Source organism: Maylandia zebra, linkage group LG23, assembly GCF_041146795.1.
Source record: "Maylandia zebra isolate NMK-2024a linkage group LG23, Mzebra_GT3a, whole genome shotgun sequence".
In the NCBI taxonomy this organism is placed as follows: Eukaryota; Metazoa; Chordata; class Actinopteri; order Cichliformes; family Cichlidae; genus Maylandia; species Maylandia zebra.
Window position 1 is genome coordinate 3,491,489 of NC_135188.1, and position 27,995 is coordinate 3,519,483.

The window sequence follows — 27,995 nt, forward strand, 5'->3', positions numbered from 1 at the left end:
AAAAAAAAAAAATCACCAAAATAAAAATGAAAGAAAATAAAACTTGACTACTGAATTTTTCAAAGGAAAAAAAATGAGGGAATTGGATTAAACCACAGATGTGTGCTGTTACATAATAACAGCAATAAATATGTACAATATCCAAACCTGTCCATGAATATAGAAACACAGCGAAGACCCGAAAAAATTAACTAGTGAAAATCTTCATCAACAGCAATAGAAACCAGCAGATAACAGAACAATTAGCCAGATAGGGTTCAAAGATCACTTAACTTCCTGAGTTTGTGCCTCTGTTGCTGCAGATAACTCATCTGTCATGTCTGATACATCACTGATCAGATTTGCTTTATTCAGAGACAGAAAGAAATGATTATAGCACTCCATTTTATAGCAATCAGATACAAACAAACAGGTCATTTTAAATAAAAATGCATTTTTATAATGTATTTAATGTTTTTTAAGCACACACACACACACACACACACACACACACACACACACACACACACACACACACACACACACACACAGAGCTTTGGAGCTTGTGCAGAAAAAAAGAGCCGACTGAAAGTAAGCTGTAAGGGGTAAAAGTATTTGTGTTATGATGGGGTAACTCAAGGTTCAATGCTCTGCCCCCTGCCGCTAAACAATTACCCTTACATAAAGCATCTGGGGTTACACGGGTAAGTCAATGTTGCCACACAAGGAGCTAGTCTGCTGCTGCTTGGACCCTATTACAGTCCAGCTCCAGAAAGGGGCTGAACTGTGAGGACAAATTGAGCTTCCTCTGTAACCTCCAATGACTAGTTTTCTGCAGAGCACATTCATACAAATAAAAATGAGAAAAATTATTAACTGAGGTGTTATCTTGTGCTTCCGTTTATGAGTTTTAATGAGGAGGTGTAAAGAACGCAGGAGTCGCTGATGATCTTACGCAGACCCCATTAGCACGCCGACAGGAGGCGCAACCTTGTTCTCTGCTGGGGAGTTCTGGTAAAACGTGTCAGAGCGGTTCACCCGGAGCAGAGGCGGGATGGTGGAAGATCTGATGTGGAGGATCCTGGTGTCTGTTACTACACAGTCAATCTGCATCATCACCTCAAAGTCTTTGTCCCTTATAATGCTGTCTGTAAGGCAAGAAAGGGAGAAGAAGGTTGTGAAATAAATCTGCAAATAAAGTTAGCGTACCTTCATTTTGGTGTTTGCTCGAGTGGAGCGAGTGGAAGTGTACCGAGTATTGTTTGAGACAGTTAACATTAGGTAGGGGGGATAACTGCAGGGAGTTTGGGTGGAGGCTGGGCTACACAGATGGAGTCCAGAGGTGAGTCACACGCTGGATTTCTCCATCGTGGAGATAAACAAAACATCTCTAAACAAGAGCAGGACATGCGAACTGGAAAGAAGAAAAGTCTGGCGAGAGTGTGGGAGAAAGAAAGAGTGATTGCAGATGATGAGTCAGGATGCTTCTTGCTGGGCTGAGAGACGAAGAGAAAGTTTGGCAAAGCTGAAAAGTCAGAAAGTTTTTGCCGCTGATGAGTCAGGCTGTTGTGTTAGAAGAAACCCGGGGAAAGCAGATGGTGTACAGTGCAGACAACGTTAAATACTGTATGTTTCACAGAGTCATCTGAAAGCTTGACCTACAAACAAGCAATCTGCTTTTATTTTGGAAAATTTAAACTTGGAAAAAGATACTGGACTTCACACAAGTGGTTCATGGTTTGTGGTATCCAGCAAGATATCTACACTCAGCCTGGGGCGGAAAAAACACCCTTTAAAGTGGACATTCTTATAAACTTTTTCTGGGGAGAAATGGGAATTAAAACATGTTGAAGGATCGCTTATATATTCACACTAACAAATAACTTGCGGCTTCTTTTGTGTGGGGGTTGAGATAAAATTCCCCATATGCATCACACCCAATCCAAACAGCCTGCAAAGATCTTTTAAAAAGCTTTGGTCATTTTTCCAGATACCTGTGTAAGCCATCAGCTTCCTAATCGTTCATCAGGACATACATTTGGAGGCAGTGGGAGTTCATCTGATTGTACAGAGGCTATAAAATAGCTCCTTCTCAAGACGGAAGATTCCACTGATGCTCATAACATTAGACAGCTAGTACCGGTAACTCTGACTTCATCTGCTGATAAACCTCCGATTTTGCACCTGCACCGAAACCAGAGCTTTTCCAATAGCTTCAGTGTTTCAGCAGACATCTCTGGAAGTCATTCTCTGCATCTGGATTTGTCGCTTTATGACCCTCTCAATTTAGGTCTGAAGGAGACTGGAAAAATGAATCATGTATATTGCGGCTGGATCGGTTCAAGGTCCCGTGCCTCTGAGAGGCTGGACTTATCACAGTGAGTTTACACATTTTTCGCCTTTTACGTTCAAAAGCAATAAAATCCACCCATGGCAAGGAACGCGGCTTTTGCTGCTACACTTGGACTTATGTGACCACTTGCTTGCAGAGTTCAGCTGCTGTTAGCAGACATTAGATGAATAAATACTGTTTTTGTTCAGCCAAGCGGTTACTTGAGCTAAATGCTAAAAACAGCCTGCTAACATGCTGTGTTTACCATTTTAGTTCTATTTGCCAAATAGTGCTCCTGTAAATACAAATACTCACTATTTCAGTCGCACTTTGTTATTCCTTAATGAAATCAATACTTTTTAAGTGTACAGCAATGACCCTGTCATTTCTGGGCTACTGCCTAAACCATTATCCAAACTCAGGACTTACATGTAATACTCGACTCTGTTTACATCAGTCTTTCACCAGAATGCCAAACTGTGTAACGTCTTTTTAACTAACAGCTTGTGAGGCCTGAACAGTGAAAGAGGAAACACACAAACACACAGCTTTCAAATAGCAAGTCTTTGAAGAGGCTGCCAGATCTGCCATCCTGCTCTGCGTGGTCTCATTTCCTCCTTATACTGGTACCATCTGGATCTGTTTCAGAAACCTTCAGCGTCACAGCGAGCTGGTCTACGCTGATAAAGGCCCGATGTCTGGCAGCGGTGCATCTGAGGAAACCTGAGAGTGCATCTCAGGAGGACGTTGGCTGCCAGATTGGAACAAACTCTAAGGATATGTTCATGAAGGAAGGCCTTTTATTTTGTTTACATCAAAAGGAAGCATTATTCATCAGTAAGTATGGTCCCAAACTAAATAATGTGATTTGGGACAATGAAACTAAATGGAGGGTCACATTCACACAAACCATCAGTCCAGTTTTAATGAACTTTTCCAGTATGTTCGGCTTTAACTTACTAAACTACAAGCTATCATTCTACAGTAGAATGTAAGAGCCAATTAGAAGCAAAAAAAGTAATGCTCACCATTAGAAATAAAGAATAATACGCTTAGATTTCACTTAGTAACTGCCAGTTGTGAGGGGGAAAAACTGTCTGGTGAGAAGTTGCTAGCAGTAGCTGCAAAATCAATTGCTAAAGCCCCGATCACGGAGGCCTGCAGTCTGTGAGCCCTTGGCCATTGTTGATCACTAGGGAAACGTTTATATTCTGCAACTGGTTTGTGAGTGGTTGCTGGTAGTGCTGTGGTGGTGCTGCAGCGAAATCCTCCTTTTTAACCCGCTAGCAGGTTGCTGCGGTCATTTCCATAGAAAATGCCATTTCTGCCAACCGTCCTGGATACAGAGTCTGTCTGCATTCAAAGTAAAAAAGCTGCACCTTTCAAAATGTGTTGGCTGCTGTGGGACAGCAAAACTTTTATTTTGAAGGGAAATGTTCTCCATTTCCTAATATTTCAAGTTTTCAAGTTGGGGAATCCACATTTTTCCCTAGCAACCAGAGGTTTCCAGGGGGATCACTGACTGGTCTCTATGACTGAAGCCTTACTGAATTCAACCAACAAGTGGTTAAGATTCATCTGAACCGCAGCGCTCAATGATGGACCAAACAAGTCATTTCTAAAGGCACATAATCACTATAGTCACTGGAGTCTTATTTTTCTGGAGTGGCTTGAGTTAAACATTTGGTTTGGTGAGAGTGAACTCCATTTCTGAGCCCTGCTGTTTAGATTAGGGAAGTAGGAAAATCTGACCCTCAAGTCAATCAGCAGTATAGAGCTGTACATTGAACCCCCAGTGAAAGGCAGCCTGTTGGCTACAGTGCGCATGTATAATCTCACAGAAGTAAAAATAGACTGCAGTGCGTCTCATACGTCCATCCACCTGTAAGTGATGTCAACCCTGAAAAATTCCCCCCTTTCAAGCACGTCGCTTTCAATTGATTGAGCTACTTTCAAACTCAGAGGATTACTGAATAAACACATCCCACAGCCCTTATAAGGAGCCACTGCTGTGGCTGATACATTTTTAGAGAAAACCAAATATGTCTAGATTAAATAACTCTATGACGTGTGGACGTTAGATCAAAAACTCCATCTTTAATGTTCAGTTATTGACCAAGACAGACTAAATGATCACTCCAGATTAGCCAAGCCTCTCCATCTCCTCCAGATGAAAACTATTTAGTGACTAGAGAAGGAAGGCATTCTTAAAGCAGAGCAGCAACAGGGAGCTGGAAAGAATTATCTTCCAGTACAGTATTACTCTCCAGTAAGAGGACAGTGTTTCTCCTTCTCTAAGGGTCTCACCCAACTAAATATGCATACATTTGCACTTAATCACTTCAAAGGTCCAAACAAGGACAGCATAAATCTAAAATGCTACTTGAAGGCTGCTATCTGTGCAGCACATGGGGCTCCATATCTAAAAGGAAAGAGGGCCGTGTGGAGATTGTGCTTCAGGAGAATTACTGCAACCTTTGCTTTGTCAGCCTTCCCTGTCTTGGTTTTGCATTAGTCCTAACTTTTCAGTCACAAGGCAGGAGCAGTTGTGTTATTTCTGAACATAAAACGGGTGTTAGCCCTCTCCCTAGGAACTACCACATCATCGAGCCAACTTCTTACACGCAAAGACACGAACAGACAGGCATTAACCCGCTGTTTTGAATTTGTAACTCAATTCAAGCGTCCATGACAGATCATGCAAATTTGAGACCTTTGTTGAGCAATCGAGAATCTTTCCAGACCTGACGTTTCTTTATAAATGCCACCTTTGTTTGGCCATTTCAACAATTAGCTCACAAGCACATCTTGGATTTCACTATTTACTGCTTATTTCAATGGTTTCATTTGACTGGCCTGGACCTTAACATTCCTCCCTGACAAGACCAACCGAGAACAATGTTTACCTTCATCTATCTTCACCTAACACCCATCTCACAGAAAAAAAAATCTAAATGGCCTCGTCTCTCCTGCTGAGCGAGCGGCTCACATTTCACCCACTCACTCCTCCCAGGGTTAGCTGCTGAAACATTAACCAAATTGGATGCTTCTCCACTCACAAGTATGAAGTTAACAGGAAAACAAAAAGGTTCTCAAATAAAAATGACAGTTCAACTGTTAACAACAGTGTGGTGTCTTCCTATTTGCTTACATCAGACATAAACACAGCCCCTCTTGAGCGTGTTCTCTCTCAGCTCACTTCTACACGTGCTTTGTGAAAATCAGGCCACCTGTTACTGAAGCATCTAATGACCTGACTTTGATAGAACGCACTGATAATCCTGCAGATCTGACAGCCGTGAAGCAAAGTCTCGATAACGTCATGGATGTCAAAAACACGCATACACCAATTGTCAATCATTTGAGAATATGCACAAGTGCAAGTCTACGCTTTCTGCTGATCCAGTGTTTGTTTTTGAAGGCAGGTGGTGAGAATAAATGAGCGACTACATGAGCTGGAAAGCAGCCCCCAGAACGCAACCAAGCGCGCTCTGATTGCCACCCACTCTGTCCACAGCTGTGGACCGCAAGAGCGTTTTCAAGAGTAAATTGAGTCAGATGAGCTGTGTCTCTGCTCTCCCATCTGAAGCGGACATGAAATTTGCTTTAAATTATTTGATTATGAAATGACAAGTTATTATGTGACTCAGTAACAATGAATGAATTGACCAGTGTACTCAGAGCAAAGTGCTTAGACTTTCAAGTAGGTTTAATAGTCAACTGATGCACTCCAGGCAAGAAACCAATGTTCTTCACTTATTTCTTTGCTTAACTGCTGCCTGTTGTTTAATTTGCTTCTAAACTAAACCCTTGAAAACACAACCACAGAAGTAAAACACAAAACTCTTGTTCTAATAGAATTTCTAACCCTTTTTTTCTGTAAATGTCTGAGGCCACAAGTAATGCATTCTTGTGGGCAAACGTGATTGAGAATGTGAACCTGGGCTGCCTTTTATCTGCCACATCACGCTGCACTTCCAAACTGTGTCTGTGCTGCACTTCTTACCATTTATGTTCATGGCTGGCAACACGACAGACATCTTGGGTGGACTTCCTTTATTGTGGCTGGTGGCAGGAAGTAGGAGATGATCCTGAGAACAAAGAAGAGAAGGTTGGAAATTGGAGAACGCAACAAACTCAAAGCAAACAAAACATCCGACTTGTATGTGTTTAATGATAAAGAGGCCTTTCACAATGAGTTTAGAGCCTTTTCTTAAAGAATACACACGATCAGCTTCAGCAGCTTAACGAGGCTTCTGTCATCACGGGCAAGATAATAGGTGGAAGAAGCTGGGAGACGTTACAAGTTGCTTGTATTATTTATCAGAGCATGAAGCCGTTTGTTCCACAAAATGACTCCAAGCTGAAACTTTTAAAGCTATTAGAACCACTGCTGTGTAAAACTAATCTATATCCAGTGCACATTTTAACAGATGAGTAAAACTAGCAAAGCAAATTAATTAATTAATATTAATAATAATGATAACAAAAACAAAGAAAATGAGGAGATTAAGACAAAACAGAGTCTAAGAATGAAACAGGATGACAAAAGATGGTTCTTATTCTTTTCCCAGTTTGTGAGGCAAAAACATATTTGTGAACCCATAGAGGCTGAGAAAACCTAAACAGCTGCATCGACGCCTGCTGAAGACAATATCATGTGACCGGTGTAACGTTAACAACAGTGAACCTGAGCAGGTAACTGTGAGGTTCTGGTGTGAGTGACATGAAGAATTAAGGTTGCTAAGGTGACGGTAGACAGGAATATGGGTCCAGGAGATGGATTACAGAAAATAAACAGGATAGGGCAATGACAGTTTCTATTTCATAACAGTGAATACGAGAATGTGCTTCGTAGTTTCTGTAACGTTTCATCAAAATGGTGCAAAAATTCATAAAGAATTTTGTTTCGGTTAAGTGTATGTTGTGATCTGTGCTCATGGGAACTAAATGTAAGCTGAAAAGGTGAAATTATGTGTTAAAATGACGGCGTGTCTGTGATTGGAGAGTGGAAGGAAAAACAGAAAACACCAGCCACATTACTGCTCCTCATCAGGGGCTTGACAAGTCCACATGACAGCTGATGCTGCCATAGCGATGGCTGAAAGCTGGCAGTGTTTCCATCACGTCGCCCCAATGCACACTTACATAAAGCCACAGGCGCCACAACAGCATCAGAAGTGACACAGGGCCACACAATGACGGCAGAGTAAGACACACCTGGACGATTCTTTCTTTAGCTCGCTGAGAGTTGTGTTTTCCATCGTCTTACCTCATTTACTACCTAAATTAAGACACAGGTGGTAACGCATCTGCACGGCCTTAAGCTGCCTTGACCGAAACGTGACCTGTACATACTGTACAGAGTGACTTCAACTGCTGGAAGGTGCAAGAACAGACCATAATGAAAAAATACTTTTGTCTCAAGGGACAAAACTCAAAAAATTTTGTGACTGGCTTTAAAATATAAACAATTTAATCCAGAACTTTGGCAGTCTTGTAATAACATCATACCAACTGGAGCAAAAAAAAAAGAAAAAGCATTCCTGCTTTGTCAGACACACACACCCCGAAACCCAGGAAACCAAATACAGGCAAATAAACGGAGAGAGAAAAGCTAACGAGGTCTGTGAGAATTAAAAGAAGGTCACAGTGAATGACTGGCCTGTAACTAAAACACTTTACATGAAGTGTCTATTTATCATTTCGTCCTTATGTTTTTGTCATATTCATTAAAAAAAGTATTTTTGAATGCTATCTCCAGTTGAATAAAATCAAGATAAGATCAGATAACACACAGAAAGAAGAGGAACGGGCTAAAATGTGGAAAATGCAAGTGTAAGAGAAACACCTGAATAAAGTGCAATTCACCTTTAAAGAGTTCAAAATCCAAGAAACAAATTCCTAAATCTAACAAATCCACTGAAGCGCTTCATTATTGTTATTTTCTGTCTTTTTAATGCCTTTTTTTTTGTGTAAGGAATGACTGGTTAATCAAACTAAAAAGCTGCCCTAAATTTACGTTTGAACTATTCAATTGTTTGTAAAATATCCACAAAGTTTCCTTTTGCCAAAAAACTTTTGTGAATGAAAGTTAAAAAGAGAGAGAGAGGGAGAGAGATTATTACCTGTAATGTTAATGGTTTCTGACACGAAGTTGGAGAAAGCAGACCACCCTCCTCCCCCTGCATCACAAAGCTGCTACAAACTAAAGGCTGGCTACTTGACCTGCAAAGACCTTCACCTCGGGTACACCATTGTTCCCTTTGTCCTTGTCGTCACTATGCCAACCTAAAGCCGAACCTTTGTGTCTCGATCTTTGGATACATATGTCAAAATTCTCACCGCCCTGACTAACCCTGAGCTTACCTTCACCGAGATTATCCAGCAGTCTAGAGCAGGAACATTCTTAGCCTTTCCAGTTAGACTCAGTCCAGCTTAATTATCACCAACCACAGAAAAAAGAAAAAAATGAAAAGAGAGAACAAAAAGGTGTTTTCCAGCTTCAAAAGAGTTTTTGATAGCAAATTTAATAATATCTCAGCGCTATCACTTTGGAAGCCGCTGTGCGTTTTTGTTGTTCAGTGAGATGGCAAAGAATAAAACTCCTGTAAAACTCAAAGCAAAAAGTTTACCGTGAACCAAACTAATTTCCCTTTTTCCTGGTTAGAACGAAGGGATGAAAGGCAGATATGAATATCATCAAGATAAGACTACAAGCCACATTTAACCATACATTTATATAGTGCTTTGTTCTATAAACTTGCAGGCCAATTTAAAACAAATAAAACCAAACAAGCACGCTTTCCAGAAAACTGGAATGGCCGATGGAAGCCCGTACCGGCACCGGCAAACAGAATGGTTTGAGCAGAGCTTCTTGCTGTGAGGTAACAGTAATAACCAGTACCCCCCTGGCACTTAGTCTCAAATGCGCAACAATTAATAAAGATCAAGATAACTGACAGTAATATTTGAGTATAAACAAATATTGCAAATTCAAAACTGGCCTTTGGTTCAAAAGAAACCTCTCTGCTGAAGAAGAGAGACATTGCACTAAATTTGAATCCCTTGCTTAATTTTGGTTTAATCACAAATCTGACCAGATTCAAACAGAATGAAATCGGTTTAGTGTTGATGTGTAAAAACTTCCAGCTGCATTTTGCTTCATGTGCCTAATTCCCCCATTCACCTCAGCTAGAAACAAGTCCAAACTTACCCTACGGAAAGACACGACATAGAAGGTGTCGCCGCGGCGGTTCAGCTCATCAAAGAAGTCGGTGTACGTGTGACGAGGGGCGTAGTACACCTGCAGCTCACTGCCAGGACTCCTGTGGAAGAAACGCAGATAATTATGAAAACACTCGTCAGAGGAATATGGTAGCAATGAAACCTACAAACATTCAAGCATGCATACTTGTAATTAACTGCAGATAGTAAATGTAGGATAATCTGTAATATAATAATAATAATAATAATGATAATAATGGATACTTTATTGATCCCCATGGGGAAATTACTTGTTTTTTCTCTGCATTTGACCCATTCACTCAGTGAAGCAGTGGGCAGCCCACTAAGCAGGCGCCCGGGGAGCAGTGTGTAGGGACGGTACCTTGCTCAGGGGTACCTCAGGGTAGCCGTTAAGTGGATTCGAACCGCCGACCTTCCGATCATGGGGCGACCACTTTACCTACTGAGCTATCCCTGCCCCATATCCATATTTCAACTATATGATTTATATCACAGCGTCCTATTTGATTTCTGCTTGTTCAAACACCAACTCAAACAGCAACTACTAAAACATCCCAGTGGTCTGTGCCTCAGTATAACAGACTTGCCCAGTAATTTGCTGCTGGAGCACAAAGTAAAGCCTAAAAACTGCTACTTCGCTATCTCACTGCAGCATTGAGTACTTCCTCCTATTTTTGGTGTTATGTTTTTTTCATCTGGCCTTAAAGAGGTTAACTTCTGAAAGTGATTTTCTTTCATTTTCCTATGAACTCAGATATTTTGTAGCCAGATTTAAAAGCGCCAAAAAGTTTCTCGTTCATCGCCAAACTTCTAAAGCGGTGTGCAAGGGTCATCCTTTAAAAATCACTGCATCATAAATCGAATATTATAAAACTGTAAAATATAAAAAAAGGGGACAAATGCCAAAAACGCTCCAGTTTCTATTTAAAGCAACGCTTTGGTCAAATTCTACTAAAACACCAAAACATGGCAGGTTATTATGTCTACAGGTGCATCAACTAATCAACCTTCATTAAAACAAAACACAAACACCTGAAATTTTCTGTAGCCGGCCTTTACTTACTTTTCCGCAGTAGTTTCTGTGTATTGAACCGTCACAATCTGGCTGCCTTCGTCCTCCTTATTTCCTGTTTTCTGTCAGGGAAAAACCAGACAATTAGCTATAATCTGTGCAACCACATCAATGCCCATGAAAGAGAACAGTAAAAATAAACAGTATTGCCTACATAAAAGCAGACTATCCTTTCAAAACTCCTAGAGATCCACACACACACACACACACATGTGTCAAGGTTTTCTCCTGATAAATGACATCTCGTTCAGAAATTTTACAGCTGTCATGAAGAAATAAAGACTCAGGTGGTGATCCACAGGCACATGTTACATCAGAGTGAGCAGATTTACTGTTCAACTCCAAAGGCCGAAAGGGTAAAACAGCTGAATACAGACAGGCAATAAACACCTCCACCTTTTCTGTTAATACAGATAAGAACAATGTGTGTATATATGAAGTGGGCAGATGGTCGGCTTTAGTAGACTGGACCTGCTGTGACAGATTTTGAAAAAAAAAAGGAAAAATATGGAAAAAAGGAGCAGGGGGCACTAATCCCATAGCTCCCCTCTAAGTGTTATGTTTACTTTCTCAGGGCTGCCGGATTAAATTCAGCCCAATAAAGAGAAACGAGAGGCAGAAAAAGGGGTAGGTGTGACTGGAGGTGAAACAGTGGTGAAAGACAGGCTCTGGGTTGCCAAGAGACTTTTAAAGTGGAATGGCTTGAAATCCAAATGAGGTTTAGTTTGCAATATGTATTGCCAGCAGCAAATATCACGTAAATTTGTGCACGGACCATTACCTGTGTTTTACTGTTTTGCAAAACACGCTGCTGTGACTTACCAGAATCGTCCTGGTGGGTTTGTGGTTGCTGTTATTCTCTCGTCTCGATTTGGTCTGCTGAACTTCGTGACGGTGGACCCAACCCCTCAACTCATGGGCCAGCCTGCCAAATTAACACAGTGCGTCTTTGCATTTTAGCATGAGGGGAAACATATGGACAGTAAGCTGTATATGAAATAAAGTTACTTACTCAATGCACTTGGTCCTGTTGACAGAAGGCTGGCAGGGCGGAGACGGTCTGACAAAGATGGGATCCTTTACCACCATCAGGGCTTTATCTTCAGATCTAAAACAGAATAAAAAGCACAGAGATGTGAAATAACCAAAGAGCCAAAACTTTGCACAGCCACTAAGATACTCAAAAATCTACGTCAACCTGCTAAAAATATTGTGAATAAAGAGCAAGAACTAATACGGCTGCATGCAGTTCACTGCAGGCAAAGTACCCATGGTGGAATAAGTAACAGGGAACAAAGTGGCACCAAATTGGAATTCATCTTGGCTTTAATGTGGTGATAATTACACTAGGAACTAATAAAAAAAATTTTTTGGTTCTTTTTGCTCAACATGTGCAGAGGTGGCAGTGATCCAATCGCTGAATGCATGCATGAAGACATATACTTGCATCAAAGGGGCGAGTGCAGCGACGCATGCTGCTGTAAATCCTGCGCACAATTATCATAAACATGCTACAGAGTTGAGCACTGCCACCCAAATGGTCACATATAGTCTGACTCTGAGCACAGACAGATGAAAACAATCAAACGTTACCACATTTAAGTTCAAATGATTAGCACCACGCAGCACCTCCTGACTTTACTCTGCAGATTTTACTCCCTGACTCTGGTTGGAGAGTTACAGAGAGTGAATGTAACTCTCGAGGTGCCGATGTAGACTACCCAAAGAAAGTGCCCACCTGTGCGGGGCTTTGTTAAGAAAAATGTAAGTCAGCGACGTAATCCCTCCCCTGGGCCTCACCAACGTGAGCCAATTTGTTGACTATGCCTCATTTTCCCGTCTCTTAATGTCCTGGAAATGGTTCCATGAGACAACATGTCAGACCAAAGAGGCCTGATAGTAAGTTTAAAAGAGGGGCCCATTTTAACCTTCAAGCACATGAGCAGCTTCCTGTTCAGTGGGACCCTAAGATTAGATCGCATATCTCCCCAATCATTCTTCTCACTGCTGGGTTTGGTGCTGTCACCCCTTTTGCAAAGGCTAATGTGTTCCTTCCTGCCTGCGCTGTGTTTAATGCTGCTGAGAAACTTGATACTACACAAGAACAGTCTGCATTAACATGTGACAAAGCCTAGGCAGAGATCTAACACACAACGCAGGATGCCTTGGAGACGTTAGATGTTTGACCACCTTGCAAAACATAATTTTCATGACATGGGGAGTCAGGTATGGTACCAAACAGGAATGTTATTCATGCAATTTACAAATGTAACTGCAGGATCTGGAGTGCATTTAGAAAAAACAAAGAATATATACATAAGCACATAGAAAAATAAACTATTAACAATATACAGCTTTCTGTCAAACAAGAACTGACCCCAATTTCTCACCTTGCAGTTCAAAGCGCAACTACTAGACTACAGCAAGGACGCTGGAGGCATTCAAACGGCTGTTTGGACAAGGTAGGTGATCAGCTGCCACTTGTGTTTACATGGGCCTTAATGAGCTTCACCGGTTCAGACTGAGCACAGGTGCATCCTGGTCTAGTTACATACTGGATAAACATGCTGTTGTGAAGGCAGTTAGGGGGTTTAGCTCATTACCTGTCGCCCATCTCAGACGGCCTGCTGCCAAGAGCGTCAGGACCCATCAGGCGTTCAATTTCTGCCTCTGGTGAGAAACCCAACAGGTGTCTGCCACTGTGCTGCGTGGAAGCAACTTCGAGCGAAGAGCCCGGGCCACCCTGAAACAGACTGATGACAAAGAAAAAAGTCAGTTAAGAAAAACAAAAAACCCGCAGGTGAGGTAAAATCAGGACACTTGAGTTAGAAAAGAAATGTAAAAAAAAGAACTTGGTGCTGGACTGAAATGCACGTGACCCACATCCTGTGCACAGGAGGGATTTTTGTTTTTAGCCACGAGCAGAATCTGAACTCTGATCTCGACTGCACAACCCAAAGGGCGCATGCACACAAGCAAAAATACACACAGTTACTTTGAGTGGTATTACTACGCTGTGTGGCATTTTCATTTCAAAGGGATCCAACCTCAAAGCGGGCATTTTTTACATTCCAGAGGAGAGCCCAAACACAAAAAGCCACAGATGTGAGCACAGGTAGAGGCTCACACACACTTCAGATACTGTGAATGCAACCGCAAAAGCAAACTCATTCGCATGTTTCCATGTTTAACCTCTAGATAAAAAGGAAAGAAAAAAGTGGATTTTAGTAAAGAGAAGTTTCAGATCCAGAAAAGATATGCTTGGATCCTCGTGGAGAATGAAATTCCCAGTAGGAAATAAACATTTTTATAAAATGAGAACAGAAAATTTTTCAATACACTTGGAGGTGAACTGCGCTCTTGAGTTACACAACCCCTCCATCTGCTAGCTGAGAGGAATCAAGTCCCCCCCCTTTGGTGTAGTTTTATATAACTCATTACAATTTGTCCCAATTGTTAATATTACAAGCAGAGATAAGAAAAATGACCATGTGCAAATGCTTTTTGCATTTCTTTCTTATGTTTGAAGCCAGAATGATTTTATTTTACTTTCACAAGTGGTAACAGTTTACTTTTGCCCCAGCCCATCACAGTGTTTTGAGAGTTATTCATCCATTAGTCAAGAAGTCCTATAAACTCTGGCAGCAACATCAGAGGACTGAACTGTACACACAAGAACAATACGGCACATATGAACTATTAATCGCCACTTTCTTTTCCAAGAGATTGGCTTTGGTCAGGATAAAGGTGGGCTTTTATAGCATGTGCATTAATGGACTACATACTACTCAGTACTATGCTCTGGTGCTTGGCTCCAGAGCATAGTAGTAAAGTCTTACGGGGAAACCCCCAAAAGTATTACCATGCAAAGTCAATGACTTTTAATATACACAAATATTAGCTCAACCGATGATCACCTTTTACTTTTTGTTCAATATACTTGATAAAAGAGATTTTTCTTCGTTTTGAGGGAGTGGGGCGGTTAAAAAGTTGAAGACATCGTCTGAAAAGGAAAACGTTTTTTGCATAATATCTTACATGTAGGGCGTGCTTCCCACTGTGAGTCACGGGGCTTCCCATTTCTATTCAGTCAATAATCATGGCAGAAATATTCATGCAGCCTGACAATATCAGCGTCATCAGCACTCATTTGGTTTGAATTGAATTTCAGCCATCGATCACTGTATCAAATGACTTTTTATGGCAAGTGAAAGCATTCATCTGTTCAGTGTCCCACGCTCACCTCATTGGTGCAACATTAAGAACGAGGAACACCACGACCACCATGAGGCACACCGCTCTCCTTTTGGGTGCTGTTGCTTTCAGCACTGTGTTCTGCAGAGAAAGCGAGGAAACCCATTGTAGTAAAAACGACTTCCAACACGTGCACATGTGCCTGTACTGTGAGGGAAGCGCTGGTCGTATCTCACCTTGCTCAGAAGGCCCTCCAGCTGTTTCTTTAGGTTGCCGTTCTCATTCTTGAGCACCTCGTTCTCAGACAGCGCCACCTTCAGGCGAGCTTCCAGCGAAAGCAAATACTCTTTCTTCTTTTTCCGAGACAGGGATGCTGACTCGCGGTTTTTTATCATGCGCTGCTGTCTCTGGGACAACTTGGACTACAGTGGGAATGTGAGAAAAAAACAGAAACAAGGACATCATTTATTATTGAAGTTACGCCAATATTTTATCCTTCCTCGACTCCAAACAGGAAAGAGAAGCAGTTACTTCCTAAGCCACCCGTTGGACTGCAGACCACAGGTTCTTCTGACTTAAATAAAAAGTCTTTTGAATCACATGAGCAGTTGTTTTTAGTAAAATGATCCAAAAGTGTCTTGGGAATGAGGAGAAAACTAGAAACATCTCGTGCTTCCAAAAAGTTAGGTTACGGCTGTCTCATCCAATATGCATTACAGACATCATAAATACAGCATCAGAGGAGATTCACTCAATCACTACATCTCTACTGAGTCACCACCAGTACAGAACTTACTTTCTGTTCCAGAGTGATCATGCTGAATACCGCTGGCAAAACATTATTATTTCCCAGAGTAGTTGATCTTTAATCTTTCGAGTGTATTTTTTTTTGATAATTATGGGAAATAAGCGTGTGAACGTGTGCTTTGTGATTTCACAGTGACGTCGACCATCAAGTCCAAACAAGAACCGAGGATGGGATTAACAAAAAAAGAAAAAAAAAAACCACACAAAATAAAAACAAAACAAAAAAAACTGCCCATAAACATAATTTCTCTGACCACAGCGTCTCTGGGAAACTAAACATCATTTTACAGTCAATTCTAAAGACGTATGTTATATTCATTTGTATTTACTGCCATTTCATTTCACATACATGTGCTCCGACATCTGCTCTGTCCATTTCTTGAACCAACACTCATTCATTAACACTTGGAACACATGAGGTATATTGAAAAATACTGAGGAAGGAGAGGTGGGAGAAGGCAGAGGTTTGAATTGCAGAGATTGGCATGAGAAAAAAGAAATCACAGGAAACGCAGAAAATAAATGGAAGCAGGAAAGATAAACCCAACATAAAAGCCGGTGCCGACTGTGTTATTCTCACCCAGAGACTCCCTCTGTTGCTGGTGCTCTAGTTTACCTCAGTGATAGAATAATAAACAGACACATTAAGGATGTATTGTAAGGTTAATGACAATTCTTCAGCAAATCCTGGCATTAACATCGCTCCAAAGAGCCCTTAAGTGTATGCTTTAAGTAAAATATTTACACCAGGATCGTCTAGGGGCATAAAAGGTCACCTGCAATGCTTCTATTCTATATGTGTGTTTAGAAAAGGTGTCACTCATTGATAAATGGGTTCACATCAGGCACATAAACACAGAAACAGTTTATATGTTAGTGGTCTAAATGTGGAAACATAAGAACGGCCACAGCCAGCATCTATTGTTTTAACTCTCAAGGTAAACTATAAATAAATAAATACAATTCTGGCATTTTTTTCAGTTCAGATTTGTTTATCTGAGGCGTTTGTGTGAATCAAGACTTTAAAAATATCAACATAAACAAATTAATAAATAAATAAAGACACGCTCAAGTTGTTAGATTCTTTCCACTTGACGTCAGTAAGATGAGAACTGAAATCAAAGTCTCGCATGCTAACCCAAATAGTGCATATGTTAACATGACCTCTCTCAAATTAGCAGAACCAGTGGCACAGATTACCCAAACACCTTCATTGTCCACCCACTCCCCAGCCATCTCGCCGCCCCTCTTCTCCAAACACAAACGTCCTCCTAAGGGTAAGTCTCTAAGATCCAGGGTCTAATAGCCCCGCTGGTGATTAAGTTATTTGGATCCCTGTATTTGTGTTCTGTCTCCTGAGAAACTCTTCTGTCTCCCAGCCGAGGTCTGGGAGCCGTGCCACTAGCCCGAGCCTGGGAACACTGCAAGTAAGCAGTTACCAGGGAGTGAAGAGCACGGGGAACTTCACGTCGCGTCCACAATGAGGCTGGGGAGGAAGATGTGGGGCAAGGGGCAAAAAAAAGGGGGCTGAGTGGCATTTCTCAAGAAGCTTGGCGGGTTGAGAGGCTAACAGTGATACTTGTTCACACTCAAACTATTTGAATGCCAGTGGGAAATGCAAACAAGGGGGGAAAATGCCCATTAGCAAAGCACAGCTCATACAGCAACAGCTGCAGACAGCTGTTGGTTTACTGATCAGCGCCGTGTGAATGCATCTAATTGCATGATCATCCCAACTCCTGGTCAACAGCACTTCAACAGATGAATATGGGTGAAGAGAGAAAAGCATACAGGAGTCTGATCGCCACAATGCAAGTGAGGAACCCCTCATTCAGTTCAACAGTTCAAGGATTATTCCAAAAGGAAGTTTGTGATTAACCATTAATCTATCCAGATGATAGTGGCTTCCTCTAACGGGTCAGGGTGTAAATGTTTCATGATTTTACTGTGAGTCATAAACCCTCATAACTGTGAAATGGTTTCCATAGGTGACATTTCAGTCGAGCGTGACGCAGACAGTCGCCGAGATCACAAGTCCCCCAACAGTCGAAAGGATGCGCACAGTTACAACAAAGAAAACATCTTTGCTAATGCAGGAGGAAGCCGGGAGAGAGAGGTGATGAGTTACAGATCTGTCGTAGCCAATGTGGTTGCAATATGTTGAGCAAAGAGCAAGCAGAATGATGAACCTACTTCAGCCATAAAGTTTGCTAATAGGATGCGAGTGGATCATTATTATGTTGTGTATTTTCTAATGTGATTTTTGTTTATTTCGTTTTGACTTCTTTAAGTCTATTAATTCAGTTTAGTTTCACTTCGTTTCCAGAGTGTGTTTGGTTGTCCATCCATCCATCCATTTGCTTGCGCTTATCCTTTTCAGGGTCGCGGGGGGCGCTGGAGCCTATCCCAGCTGTCATAGGGCGAAAGGCGGTTGATTTTTTGTTGTTTAAAAATGTTTAGTTTTAATTTAGTTAGTAATGATTATTGTATGGAGGGCATGAGCCAGAGGCAAGATTTAGGAAAATTAGTACAGGCAGTAGAACCTTTGGAACTCAGTTGACTCTCAATGAACACATCAATTTTAGTTTAGTTACTATAATAACCCTGGATCAGAGTTCTGGCAGTTTAAGGACAAAATTTTGGAATTATATATAAACAGTGAGCGATTAACCGTGCTGTGCTTCTGAAAAAAATATAACAGCTACTACTATTTTTCCCCATCAGCAGTATGCAGTGTGAAGTGCACAGTGCTTGGACGGTGAGACTACAAAAAGGGGTCTTAAGTTAAGTGTTCATGTGTTATTCACTCACTGCCTACTTTCTTCAACTGCTAATGGCAAAGAAAGGTGATTTAAGTGACTTCTGAGTATTTCACAAACTGCTGACCTACTGGGATTTTCCCACACAACCATTTCTAGAGTTTTTAGAGAATGGTCCAAAAAACAGTGAGTGCCAGTTCTCTGGGTGGAAATGCCCTGTTAATGTCAGAGGCCAGAGGCACACTGTGGGCCTGTTAGTACCAAGTGTGAATGCCTAAGCCTACCACACTATTGTTACTGAACATGTTTTTACCACAGTGTATGCATCTTACAATGGCTGCTTCCAACAGAATTAGGTACAAGGCTCTTCAACATGACAATGAGCTCAGTTTACTCAAAAAGCCTCCACGGTCACCAGATCTCAATCTAACGGATTAAGTCTGAGACGTAAAGTATTGGAACAAGAGATTTGCAACATTGAAGTGCAGCCAGCAAATCTGCAGCAACTGTGTGATGTTGCTGCAAAACCTCAGAGGAATAGGTCCAAGCACCTTGTTGAATCCATGTCATGAAGAATTAAGGCCATTCTGAAGGAAAAAGGGGTCCAAGTACTAGAAAGGTATACCTAAAAAAAGTGGCCAGCGAGTGGATTCAATGTTTTTAATCAAGCTCAGTCTCAGCTGTCCAGCTTTAGAAATATTTCTGATGAAAAGAAGTTAAACATGCCTAAATATCTGAGTTAGCTGTACGCAGGGACCACCAGGCCTTCCTGGGGCCCACCCCTGTAAATCCTTCCATCCTACTAATGGGAACCTTTGTTGAGGCCTGCAATTTCAGACGGGATTGGTTTCCCTTGCATGCATGCACATGCACACAAACACACACTCACATACATCTAAATCCCTTGCCATTTGGGAGCCCATTACACTACACTGACCCAATCCCTGATGGCTATTTACAGCTGTCGCACTGCACAACACCTGTCTGAAGCATGTAATCCTTTGCAGCCGTTTAACATCCAGGCTTACGCAGGCCAAAATACAGCACTGTGGAGACCAGAATCAGCGACACACACACAGACTTACTGTACAACATGCAGCAACACCTGGCACAAGCATGCCATCTTTAACAGGCATTTTACACATCCACAAGCCTATCAAGTCCACCACTCTGCTGCAGCCAAACCACGATGAGTGAACGCAGCTGCAGTGCTCTCTCACGAAGAGTCGAGCCTCTTACATTCTCCTTGTTGTGCCACAGAAACAACCAACTCCATTGAAATTGCTCTAAATATAAAAACATTCCATCCTTAACAAAAATGTGTAAAAACTGCCCCAGTTGTCCTTTAAAAGGCTCTTCAGATGAGCTTTTTAAATTTCCACTACCTTTTTCTCTTGATAAATAAGGTGAACTTCAAAACTTTGGATCTCTTTGTCCTGCTCACAATTAAATGTTTACAGACCCTTTCTTTTAATCACCTATTATAAACTTTATTGACTTGGTTGGGTTTACAAATGGCTGAGAGGAGTATTTGTTTTGGCCTCTGAGGTTTGGAATTCTTCGACATTTCTCTCGATGTCTGGCACAAAAAGTGCTTCTCTCGACTGAATTATGCCCGCGATAATTGGACAAGTTCCCCTACGCCCTTTTAGGGGTGGGCGGCTTTTACAGCTAGAGGTCAACCATTACATTTTATTTTAAAAAAAAAACACAACAAACCCAGACGCTTTTCAGAATCTTTTTTTTTTTTTAATTACCCGATTAACCAAGTTAATATTAATTAAGATGAAGTGAACTGTTTTTCCATGTTCACATATATCACTGCCCCATGAGATAATAACAGCAGAAATCTGGATACATTTTCCCACTGTCACCACAGAAATCACTACACATGGTTTTAGAGACATTCCACAAATGTGACACATGGTTTTCCATAATTAACAAAGGTTCAAAATGTGTTAACTTTTCATTTTTGCAACTTTGCTGTTCAGCCTAATGCTAAGGAGACATGCTGGGAATGTGGAAGTCCTGCTAACAAAACAAACAAGTCTGAAAGAGGAGACAGAGTGAGAACATGTTTCTCAACCCAATAAAGGTCAGATGAGAACAAGACATGAGTAACTGCTGTGCTGGAGACCGAAGCCCGAAACAACAGCGAATTTGCTAAAAGTCCCAGCGAGTCGCTAGCCTCAGGTCTTTAAAAGATCACGACAAACATGCCCACACAAAATAAGACAAGCACTTGTAAAAGTTGGTGACCCTTTATGAAGAGACCAAGAAAATGTGCCATAAACAATAAAAAATACTACAAGTTTACTTTATGTCTTTTAAATTGCTGGGGCAGTCTCTGCTGCAGTTAACGGGGCCTCGGTTGCATGTATACGCTGTCGTAAAAATCAACCAGGGAGAAACGAATGCGTGTGGGGAAAGCGCAGCTGTCCTGGCATCACCCCTGAACGCATCACACGAAAGAATACACCCTCTGCCATTAATACTGAAAGCAATGTCCTGTCCTTTTCAAACTAATCTGTTCTACTGTAGCAAATTAAAAAAAAAACACTCATCATCTATTTGTATTTTTACATGTTTGTGTCGTCTCAGTGCTCTGCAGCATTCCTTAAGATTTATCTCTGATTACAAAGTGAAAATCATTCCTTTCAGATCATAACGTGGTCTCAAGCCACGGTTCTCAAAGTGTGGTCTGTGGTCACAAATGGTGGCCGTTGTTAACATTTTATTCGGCCCCTGCGCACAACAAAGAAAGAATGTGATTCTCTACATTTCATACTATGTATAATGGTGCAAAATGAGACAAAAGGAACAGTTTTCTTCTGTTTTAACTTCTTAGGGGTGGCTGTGGTTTAGGAGATAGAGTAGGTGGTCTCCTAATGGGAAGGTTGGTGGTTCGTTGCCCAAGCGTACTGATCTGCATGCCAAGAAATCCTGGGGCAAGATACTGAACCCTGAGTTGCTCCCGATGCATTCACCAGAGTGTAGGTGTATGCGATCGTTAGAGAGAAAGCACTAGTCTAGAGGCAAGGCACAGAAAAAGGTGCTTGTGCGAATGCATGTTCTATAAAGCACTTCAAATGCTCATGTAGAGTAGAAAAGAGCTGCATAAGAAAAAGTTCATGTAACTTTCAGTTCTGCTCTAGCCACCATAAGTCTTAAGAAACAGAGTTGGTTTCAAGAAATGCCACTTCATCAGTGGTTTAAAAAACCCGCAAAACAAAACAAAACCCTCCAAAACTACAAAACTCGCACAAAAATGACAACCACCAAGACAAACCACCCTCTGAGCAGTGACATTGCAAAGTAAGTGTTTCACGTGTGGATTTCTATAGCCCTCCATCATAAACTGGCTCCCTACACTGGCACTTTGAGTGCCCCTGGTATAAAGTAAATGAACGTGCCTGGTACTCACTCTCTATGCAAAAAAAAGCAGCAATTTGTGTCTTCGGTGACTGGCATGGTCCATGCAGAGTAATAACTTTTCTCTCAGTGTGGAAAAATGGATTCATTATTATAAACAACAGCTATAAATGCTTTTTCATTTCCACCATTTTAGCCAAAAATCAAAGTTAATGGTTTGTGAGATTAAAATTAATACAAAAAAAAAAAAGGTTTAAATGGGGGAGTTTGGGTTGGACAGGATCCAGTTCAAGCGTAAACACCCGGAGCACAGCATCACAAAGTGAGCAACTGCACGCACAATCACGATGCATAACAATGCTGCTCCATGCAAGCGCACACAGGCAAGTACTTGCATGTCGATACACACACGCGCACACAAACACAGGTGTTGAAGGCACCATTTATTCCTGTGAATAACTTGGGCACATTGCTAGTTAGGTAGCAAATTAAAGACTACGACCATCACAGCGTTTCGTGAGCTTAAAAATCCTACCTATCCTTAAGATACTCCTCCACTGTCGTTGAAATACTCATTAAAGGCCTGCATGCTTCTAAAACACACAGGGTAAAAATAAAAATGTTTTACAAGCTTGTAATTTATTTATTTATTTTGGTAAACTTGCTCTGAACGATAATCAGATATATTACTCCGGTGCTTTCTTTTAATTTTATATTTACTTTTAACTCCAACTCTGTATAGTTTGTAAAGCACTTTGTAACCTGTCTATGAAAAGTGGAACAAATAAGAATTATACTACTTATATCACCACATGTGCCTGCATTTAATGCACCTGATTTTAGAGTAAACACCCAACAAATCCCCACAAAAACAAGTTAACAGTCAGCATACAGAGAAAGATGAATAATCATGACACACAAAATAAGAAAGAATTTTTTTTCCCTGTATATTTTATGGATAAGAGCTTTTAAACCAGAAGTGGTAACATCTCAGTGTTGGGTGATTATATAGAAACTCTCATAAAAGAAGATTCTTAGAGAATGCTCAGAACTCACATCATCCTCTGAGGATGGGGTCAAAAGTGTGCCCGAAACCACTGGTGGAGCAGCGACGGGTACAGACCAGTCCTGGCTGAGTGCTGGCATAGTGACCACGCTCCCAGAGATGGCCTGTGGTGTTTGGATCTGCAGTAGCTGGCTTGGCTGAGACAGCAAAAGAGGGTGACCTGAGAGAGAGACACACAGGCTTTTTCAAATTAAAGGTCTTAACCACGCTAATCATATTTTTATTGTGTGATTAACATAGACTAATGAAGATTACTTTGCTTTCGCATTTATTTTTTCATCCAGCCTTCGTCTTGTACAGTGACAATACACAAAAGAAAGATGAGCCCAATGTGCCCTGTAAAAATGATGCAGATGCAGGTTCCTCCAAACTCCTCCCTGCCTCTGGTGACCCACATACACCTCCTTCTCTTTAACAGGACTTTTTTGTTAAATTACAGGTGGAGAAGATGTTTGCCATCTTGACCCATGGTCTTAAACTTGCACATTCCACCGTGATAGGTTTGTGATGCTTATCAGCTTAAACAGACATAAATGTGCACGTGTCCCCACACTTGAAGTACAACATAGCTCAAATGCAATAAACAAGGAAAACATAATGCAAGACTGTCACTATAAATTAAGGTCTTACTAATGCAGAAGCCTCCCAGAGCGGTGTGCCAGGAACCACTCATCAAGCTGACCCTGCCACCTTCCCCTTTAATGCTAAACCTGTCAATGCTAATTGTGCAAGCGTTTGCCAGTTCTGCTAATGAATGTGTGCAGTGCCAACACCAAGTCCTGCGCCCAAGTTCACCATGTGTAAGAAGTCATAGGCCTAAAAAAAACGTCAAACGTTTGGTTCAGCATGTTTGTTTGTTGGAAAATAATCAATAAACAGTTTCATTTCCTTTCTTTCCTTTTTCAAATCGTCCCGTTGCTGAGGAGGTTTACTCCTCAGCTGTGAATGTTGATGAGCTCATAAAACAATACCCTTCATAGCACTGAGCACGCTTGAATAAATTTCCATCTGGGGCTTTGCATTTGAATGTCTTGGCCTTAACCATCTGCCATCTTGGCCGTTACAAGGCAGACAGCGGAGCCAAGTTCAAATTCACTTCGAGAGAGGTCAGATGCTCCACCCATTTGGGACCCAAGCAATGACATAAGTATTTACATTGGCTTAGATGCTGCTGATGTAACAAACACAGAGGGCCTGACTGGTCACCCAGAAAGGCTAAACCAGAAAGAAACAACAGCAATAATGACTCTAATGCACGAAACACATAGCAGCCCATAAACAGTCTCACTTTTTGGTTAGAAAGCAAGTTTGTTCGGCTATTTATTAAAAAATAATGATTTAAAAAGAGCATATTTTTTTCCAAATGTTAGGCAAATATGGACATATTTTGATTAAGATAATCTACTGTCTAATTTCATTCTTATGTATTGATCATCAAGCAAAATAGTGAGAAACAGCCTCACACAGAGCAAAAACTGTTGTTAAAGCACCACCTACTGGCAAAGATACAACAATTAAATTATTGCTTACAAAAGATTCAGTAGCACTGACAACATAATCCTGAATATCATCTCTAAATTATGAGTTACAAAGTATTATGAGTAAGACATATCAAATTTCCAGTTAATATGACTAATGCATTGGTCTGATGCAATACAGTGCAGGGAGGGAGAAGCATGTTTTGATGTGTTGCAGTGTGAGCCCTGACCTGCAGGGGGTGCTGGTTTGATGCTGACTGGAGCTGGTTTTACCACAGGGAGCACAGTGGTCTGCAGGGGCTGGATGATGATTGTCTTGGCCTGCATGGGAGCTGCTGCTTGAGCCAATGGCACAGCTGTAATCAGTGGTTTGGGCTGGATGGAAACCTTTGGGCCAATCTGAATCGGCTTCTTGACCGGCTGCACTGGCTTGGCTGGTGTGCATGTGTGCATATGTCAAAGGACAGGGATGGAAGTAGTTAGACAAGGAAACGGTATTCATATAAATATCCTAAGCTCAGGAAAACAAATATGCATTTACAGTTATAAGTTATTCTTAAAGGACTTTTTTTTTTCAGGACTCGACATCCCAGAGTTTTGCAAACCCATACTGTGGTGCAAAAATAGCAAATCTTCCCTGTTTTAGTAATCAAATATCTAAATATTGAGAAAAGCTGAATAGCTAGCAGACGTGTGGTGGCAGAAGCTGCCTCACCTCGTACAACCTGATTGGTCCTCTTTGCAGCTTTTCGAGGTGGGGAAGAGATTTCAGAAAAGCCACTGGACTCTGAGCAGACTGAAAGAGGAGACGGCTGCGATTGTGGAGACAGGGCCTCATCCTGAATGAAGAAACAAATGAGATTTAGATCGTGTATCTTCGAGGACATGATCAGTGTAGTCACATCACTGTTTAAATACGTTTCACCCGTGACACTATAAATTAATTTGTGAAGCCATTTGTACTCTATGTGTGCTCAAGGCACGCCAGATAAAAACAGATAGAGTCCTTATCAGTACTCAAAGACTCCAGCAGACAAATGTGTCCTTGGAGAAGTCAGGACGATTCCTTTAGCAGACAAATGCGTGCAGACTGTGTTGAGGCCAGAAAAAGATGTAACCCTTGTCCTTGTTTTGACACGCTGTGAAAACATCTGCCTGCTAAATTATGCTAATATGCTTGAAGCTGTCAGCACCTTTTTTTCTGTTTTTAACGAGACGTTGGAGCACATTTCAGATGGATGGCAAATTATTAATCTGACAAGGTGTTTAAGGCTTTTGGTAATAAGTGTCTCAAGTGTGTGCATGACCATCCAAAAGGAAAGAGCAGCTGTCATTGTTTGAACGCCATCTGGATGAAAATTTTTGTTGCTGCAACTGCTCAAAGGAGGGGCAAGCATGTAAATAATCACATTGTGAAACAAAGTGCAATTTGCATTGGAAATGAAATTCAAATGCAGAAAAACCAGGAAGGACAAAGAGTTGAAAACCGTGTCTTACCTGCAAGGAACACGGAGACAAAGCTTCCACTGAGGCAGGAGAGGGCACCGAGCTCAGAGTGTGGGCAGGTGACAGAGAGTCCACGCTCACCTCACCATCTGGATGCACAAGGACATGGAAACAATGGGCAATATGTGCGAGTCTTATTCAGCATAAGCCAATGCGTCTCTCAAGTATTGAACCATTCAATACTTTTGTATTGTTGGACCATTAAACCTACTGCATGGTGGACAAGTTTGAAAAATAATGACGCACCAATGTTACATGCATGTAGTAAAACAGCTATATTATCCCTGAGTAATATCCCTTTTAGATTTATTTATATAGTCCTTATTTTGTGCTGCAGTGTGACACCACGTACCTGTGGAAATGCTGCATGTATCCATTTCATTCCATGGAGGAATGTCGATGTCAAAGTCCAGAACTGGAACACCATTGGCCTGAGAAATCAAACATATGGTTTTGAAAAAAATGGACTTCCTGAGAAAGCAGAATGGAAGCAAATGCATGTAGGGAAATCCAATCAATGTGTCATTTATAGCTGATAAAATTAAACACGTTTGAATTCTGGGACATTTATTTGAGTCTACAGTATTTTTTTTGCATGCACGATGTAGGTGGAATTTTTTTTTTTTTTTGGTGCATGATCTATCCTTGCATAACAAAATGTGGCTGTAGCCATCTTAGGCTCTACCTTCAGCACCACACAGTCAATTTTTTTCAGATTTCCACTGGGCTGATCTTTCACTTCCCCGTGTATTTGCATATTAAGAGGATGAGTTACTCACATAGCCAGCATTATCAAGAGCTTCAAGCAGCTCATCTGCATCCCGCAGCTCATCGCCTAGTTTCTCCAGCTCATCGAACAGGCTTAAGTCTGTATGTCAATGAGAACAGAACACAGACAATTGCTTTCCATTAGAAATCTTTATCATGAGATTATTGAAGAAGACAATTACAAAACAATTACAAAAAATATCTTCAAAATAAGTAAGTGGCACATTTGGCTTTTGCTTTTTTCTTGCGGTTAACTGCCAGTAAAAGAGACAAGCTGGTATGATCAAATTTACTGTATTTAGTTAGTTCTGCCATATTCAATAAATAGCCCATACAGGCAATGTGTAATTTGGAAAAGTAATCAATACAGTTCAGACTGTGCCACAAAAACATGCATGCTCAACACGCACAACACAGCATAACACAATTACAGACAAAACTACTAACACCAAAAAATGTACCCTTAAAAATGTATCTTTGTTTTTTGTCTTTTTCAAAGCATAAACTCTAACAGGCCAAACAAGTTTATTATGGTCACACTTTAACAAATCTGTTTCACTTTCATTTTTAACATCTTATTTGTTTCTTCTACATTTTCTTCCTCGGGTTATTACACAATTCAGCATAAAACACAAGTAAGTGCAAACAGCAAGTCTATTATTAGTAACCTAATAAAAAATAGCATTAATAATGATAATAATAGATAACAATAAATATATAAATTGTTAACAAGTTGTACTTTTCGAGACCTTAAAATCGATTATTAAAATAAATCAGTAAAAATGAGAAAAAAAATCTACAATCTTCGTGTTTTTGTTTTTTTAGGGTAAGTTGTGCACTTTATATATTATCAATATTTAGTATTACATATCTGTAATAATGATCAGACAATGCAGTGTGAAGTGTGCCCTGTCTCCAGTTACAGTGCTGGTTATAACTCCAATTACCTGCTGTTACATCGTCACAGCATCATGGCTAATGCTAAATGGCTAACTTAGACTTAGGAGTGTGACAACAAGCACAACACATAAACCTCCTACTTGTGTCTTTAAAACAACCGACTTATAAACACTCCTCTTTTATACGTGTTGTCTCTGTTGATATCCTGGGTCAGCTACACTGCTTCTCTCTATAGGTCTTTCTAGAATATGTGAGCTCCGCTGTTGCTTACCCCACTCTCCCTCCTGATCGATGGAGATGATGCCTGCCTCACTATCCATCGCAGGGTATTGCCGATGATTTTCGAAGTCTAACGTTAAGTCGGATGACATCCTCTTTTGAATTCATTAGTATATTATCACACTGTAACAAAGCGCGATCATACCACTGTTGATCAAGCGGCTGTTTAGGGATGAACTTCCCGTTTAGATACACGTCTGACTTTACCGTCAGTCTACGGGTGCCGCCGAGGGAC

At 41.0% G+C, this 27,995-nt stretch overlaps 1 protein-coding gene across 1 annotated transcript; it reads right to left on the bottom strand.

Annotated features, from left to right (window-relative positions):
- Nucleotides 1-3: 3 nt before the first annotated feature.
- On the bottom strand, nucleotides 4-27,979 carry atf6 (activating transcription factor 6). Its single transcript, XM_004555023.6, has 16 exons — nucleotides 27,753-27,979; nucleotides 26,593-26,681; nucleotides 26,166-26,244; nucleotides 25,805-25,902; nucleotides 25,023-25,146; nucleotides 24,538-24,741; nucleotides 22,820-22,989; nucleotides 15,062-15,247; nucleotides 14,875-14,966; nucleotides 13,235-13,384; nucleotides 11,644-11,739; nucleotides 11,454-11,556; nucleotides 10,623-10,693; nucleotides 9,528-9,639; nucleotides 6,318-6,402; nucleotides 4-1,127 (listed from the first exon to the last, which is right to left on the bottom strand). Exons 1-16 carry the CDS (start codon nucleotides 27,850-27,852, stop codon nucleotides 931-933), a joined length of 1,956 nt encoding a protein of 651 aa, XP_004555080.3. The 5' UTR covers nucleotides 27,853-27,979; the 3' UTR covers nucleotides 4-930.
- Nucleotides 27,980-27,995: the final 16 nt, after the last annotated feature.

What these genes read in the sequence shown, in the direction of transcription:
- atf6 (XM_004555023.6), bottom strand. Translation starts at nt 27,852, where the DNA reads ATGTCATCCGACTTAACGTTAGACTTCGAAAATCATCGGCAATACCCT. An exon ending in TGGAGGGCCTTCTGAGCAAG is followed by an intron (nt 14,967 to 15,061) that starts GTGAGATACGAC and finishes CTTTCTCTGCAG; the next exon opens with AACACAGTGCTGAAAGCAAC. An exon ending in CCGTCTGAGATGGGCGACAG is followed by an intron (nt 11,740 to 13,234) that starts GTAATGAGCTAA and finishes ATTCTGTTTTAG; the next exon opens with ATCTGAAGATAAAGCCCTGA.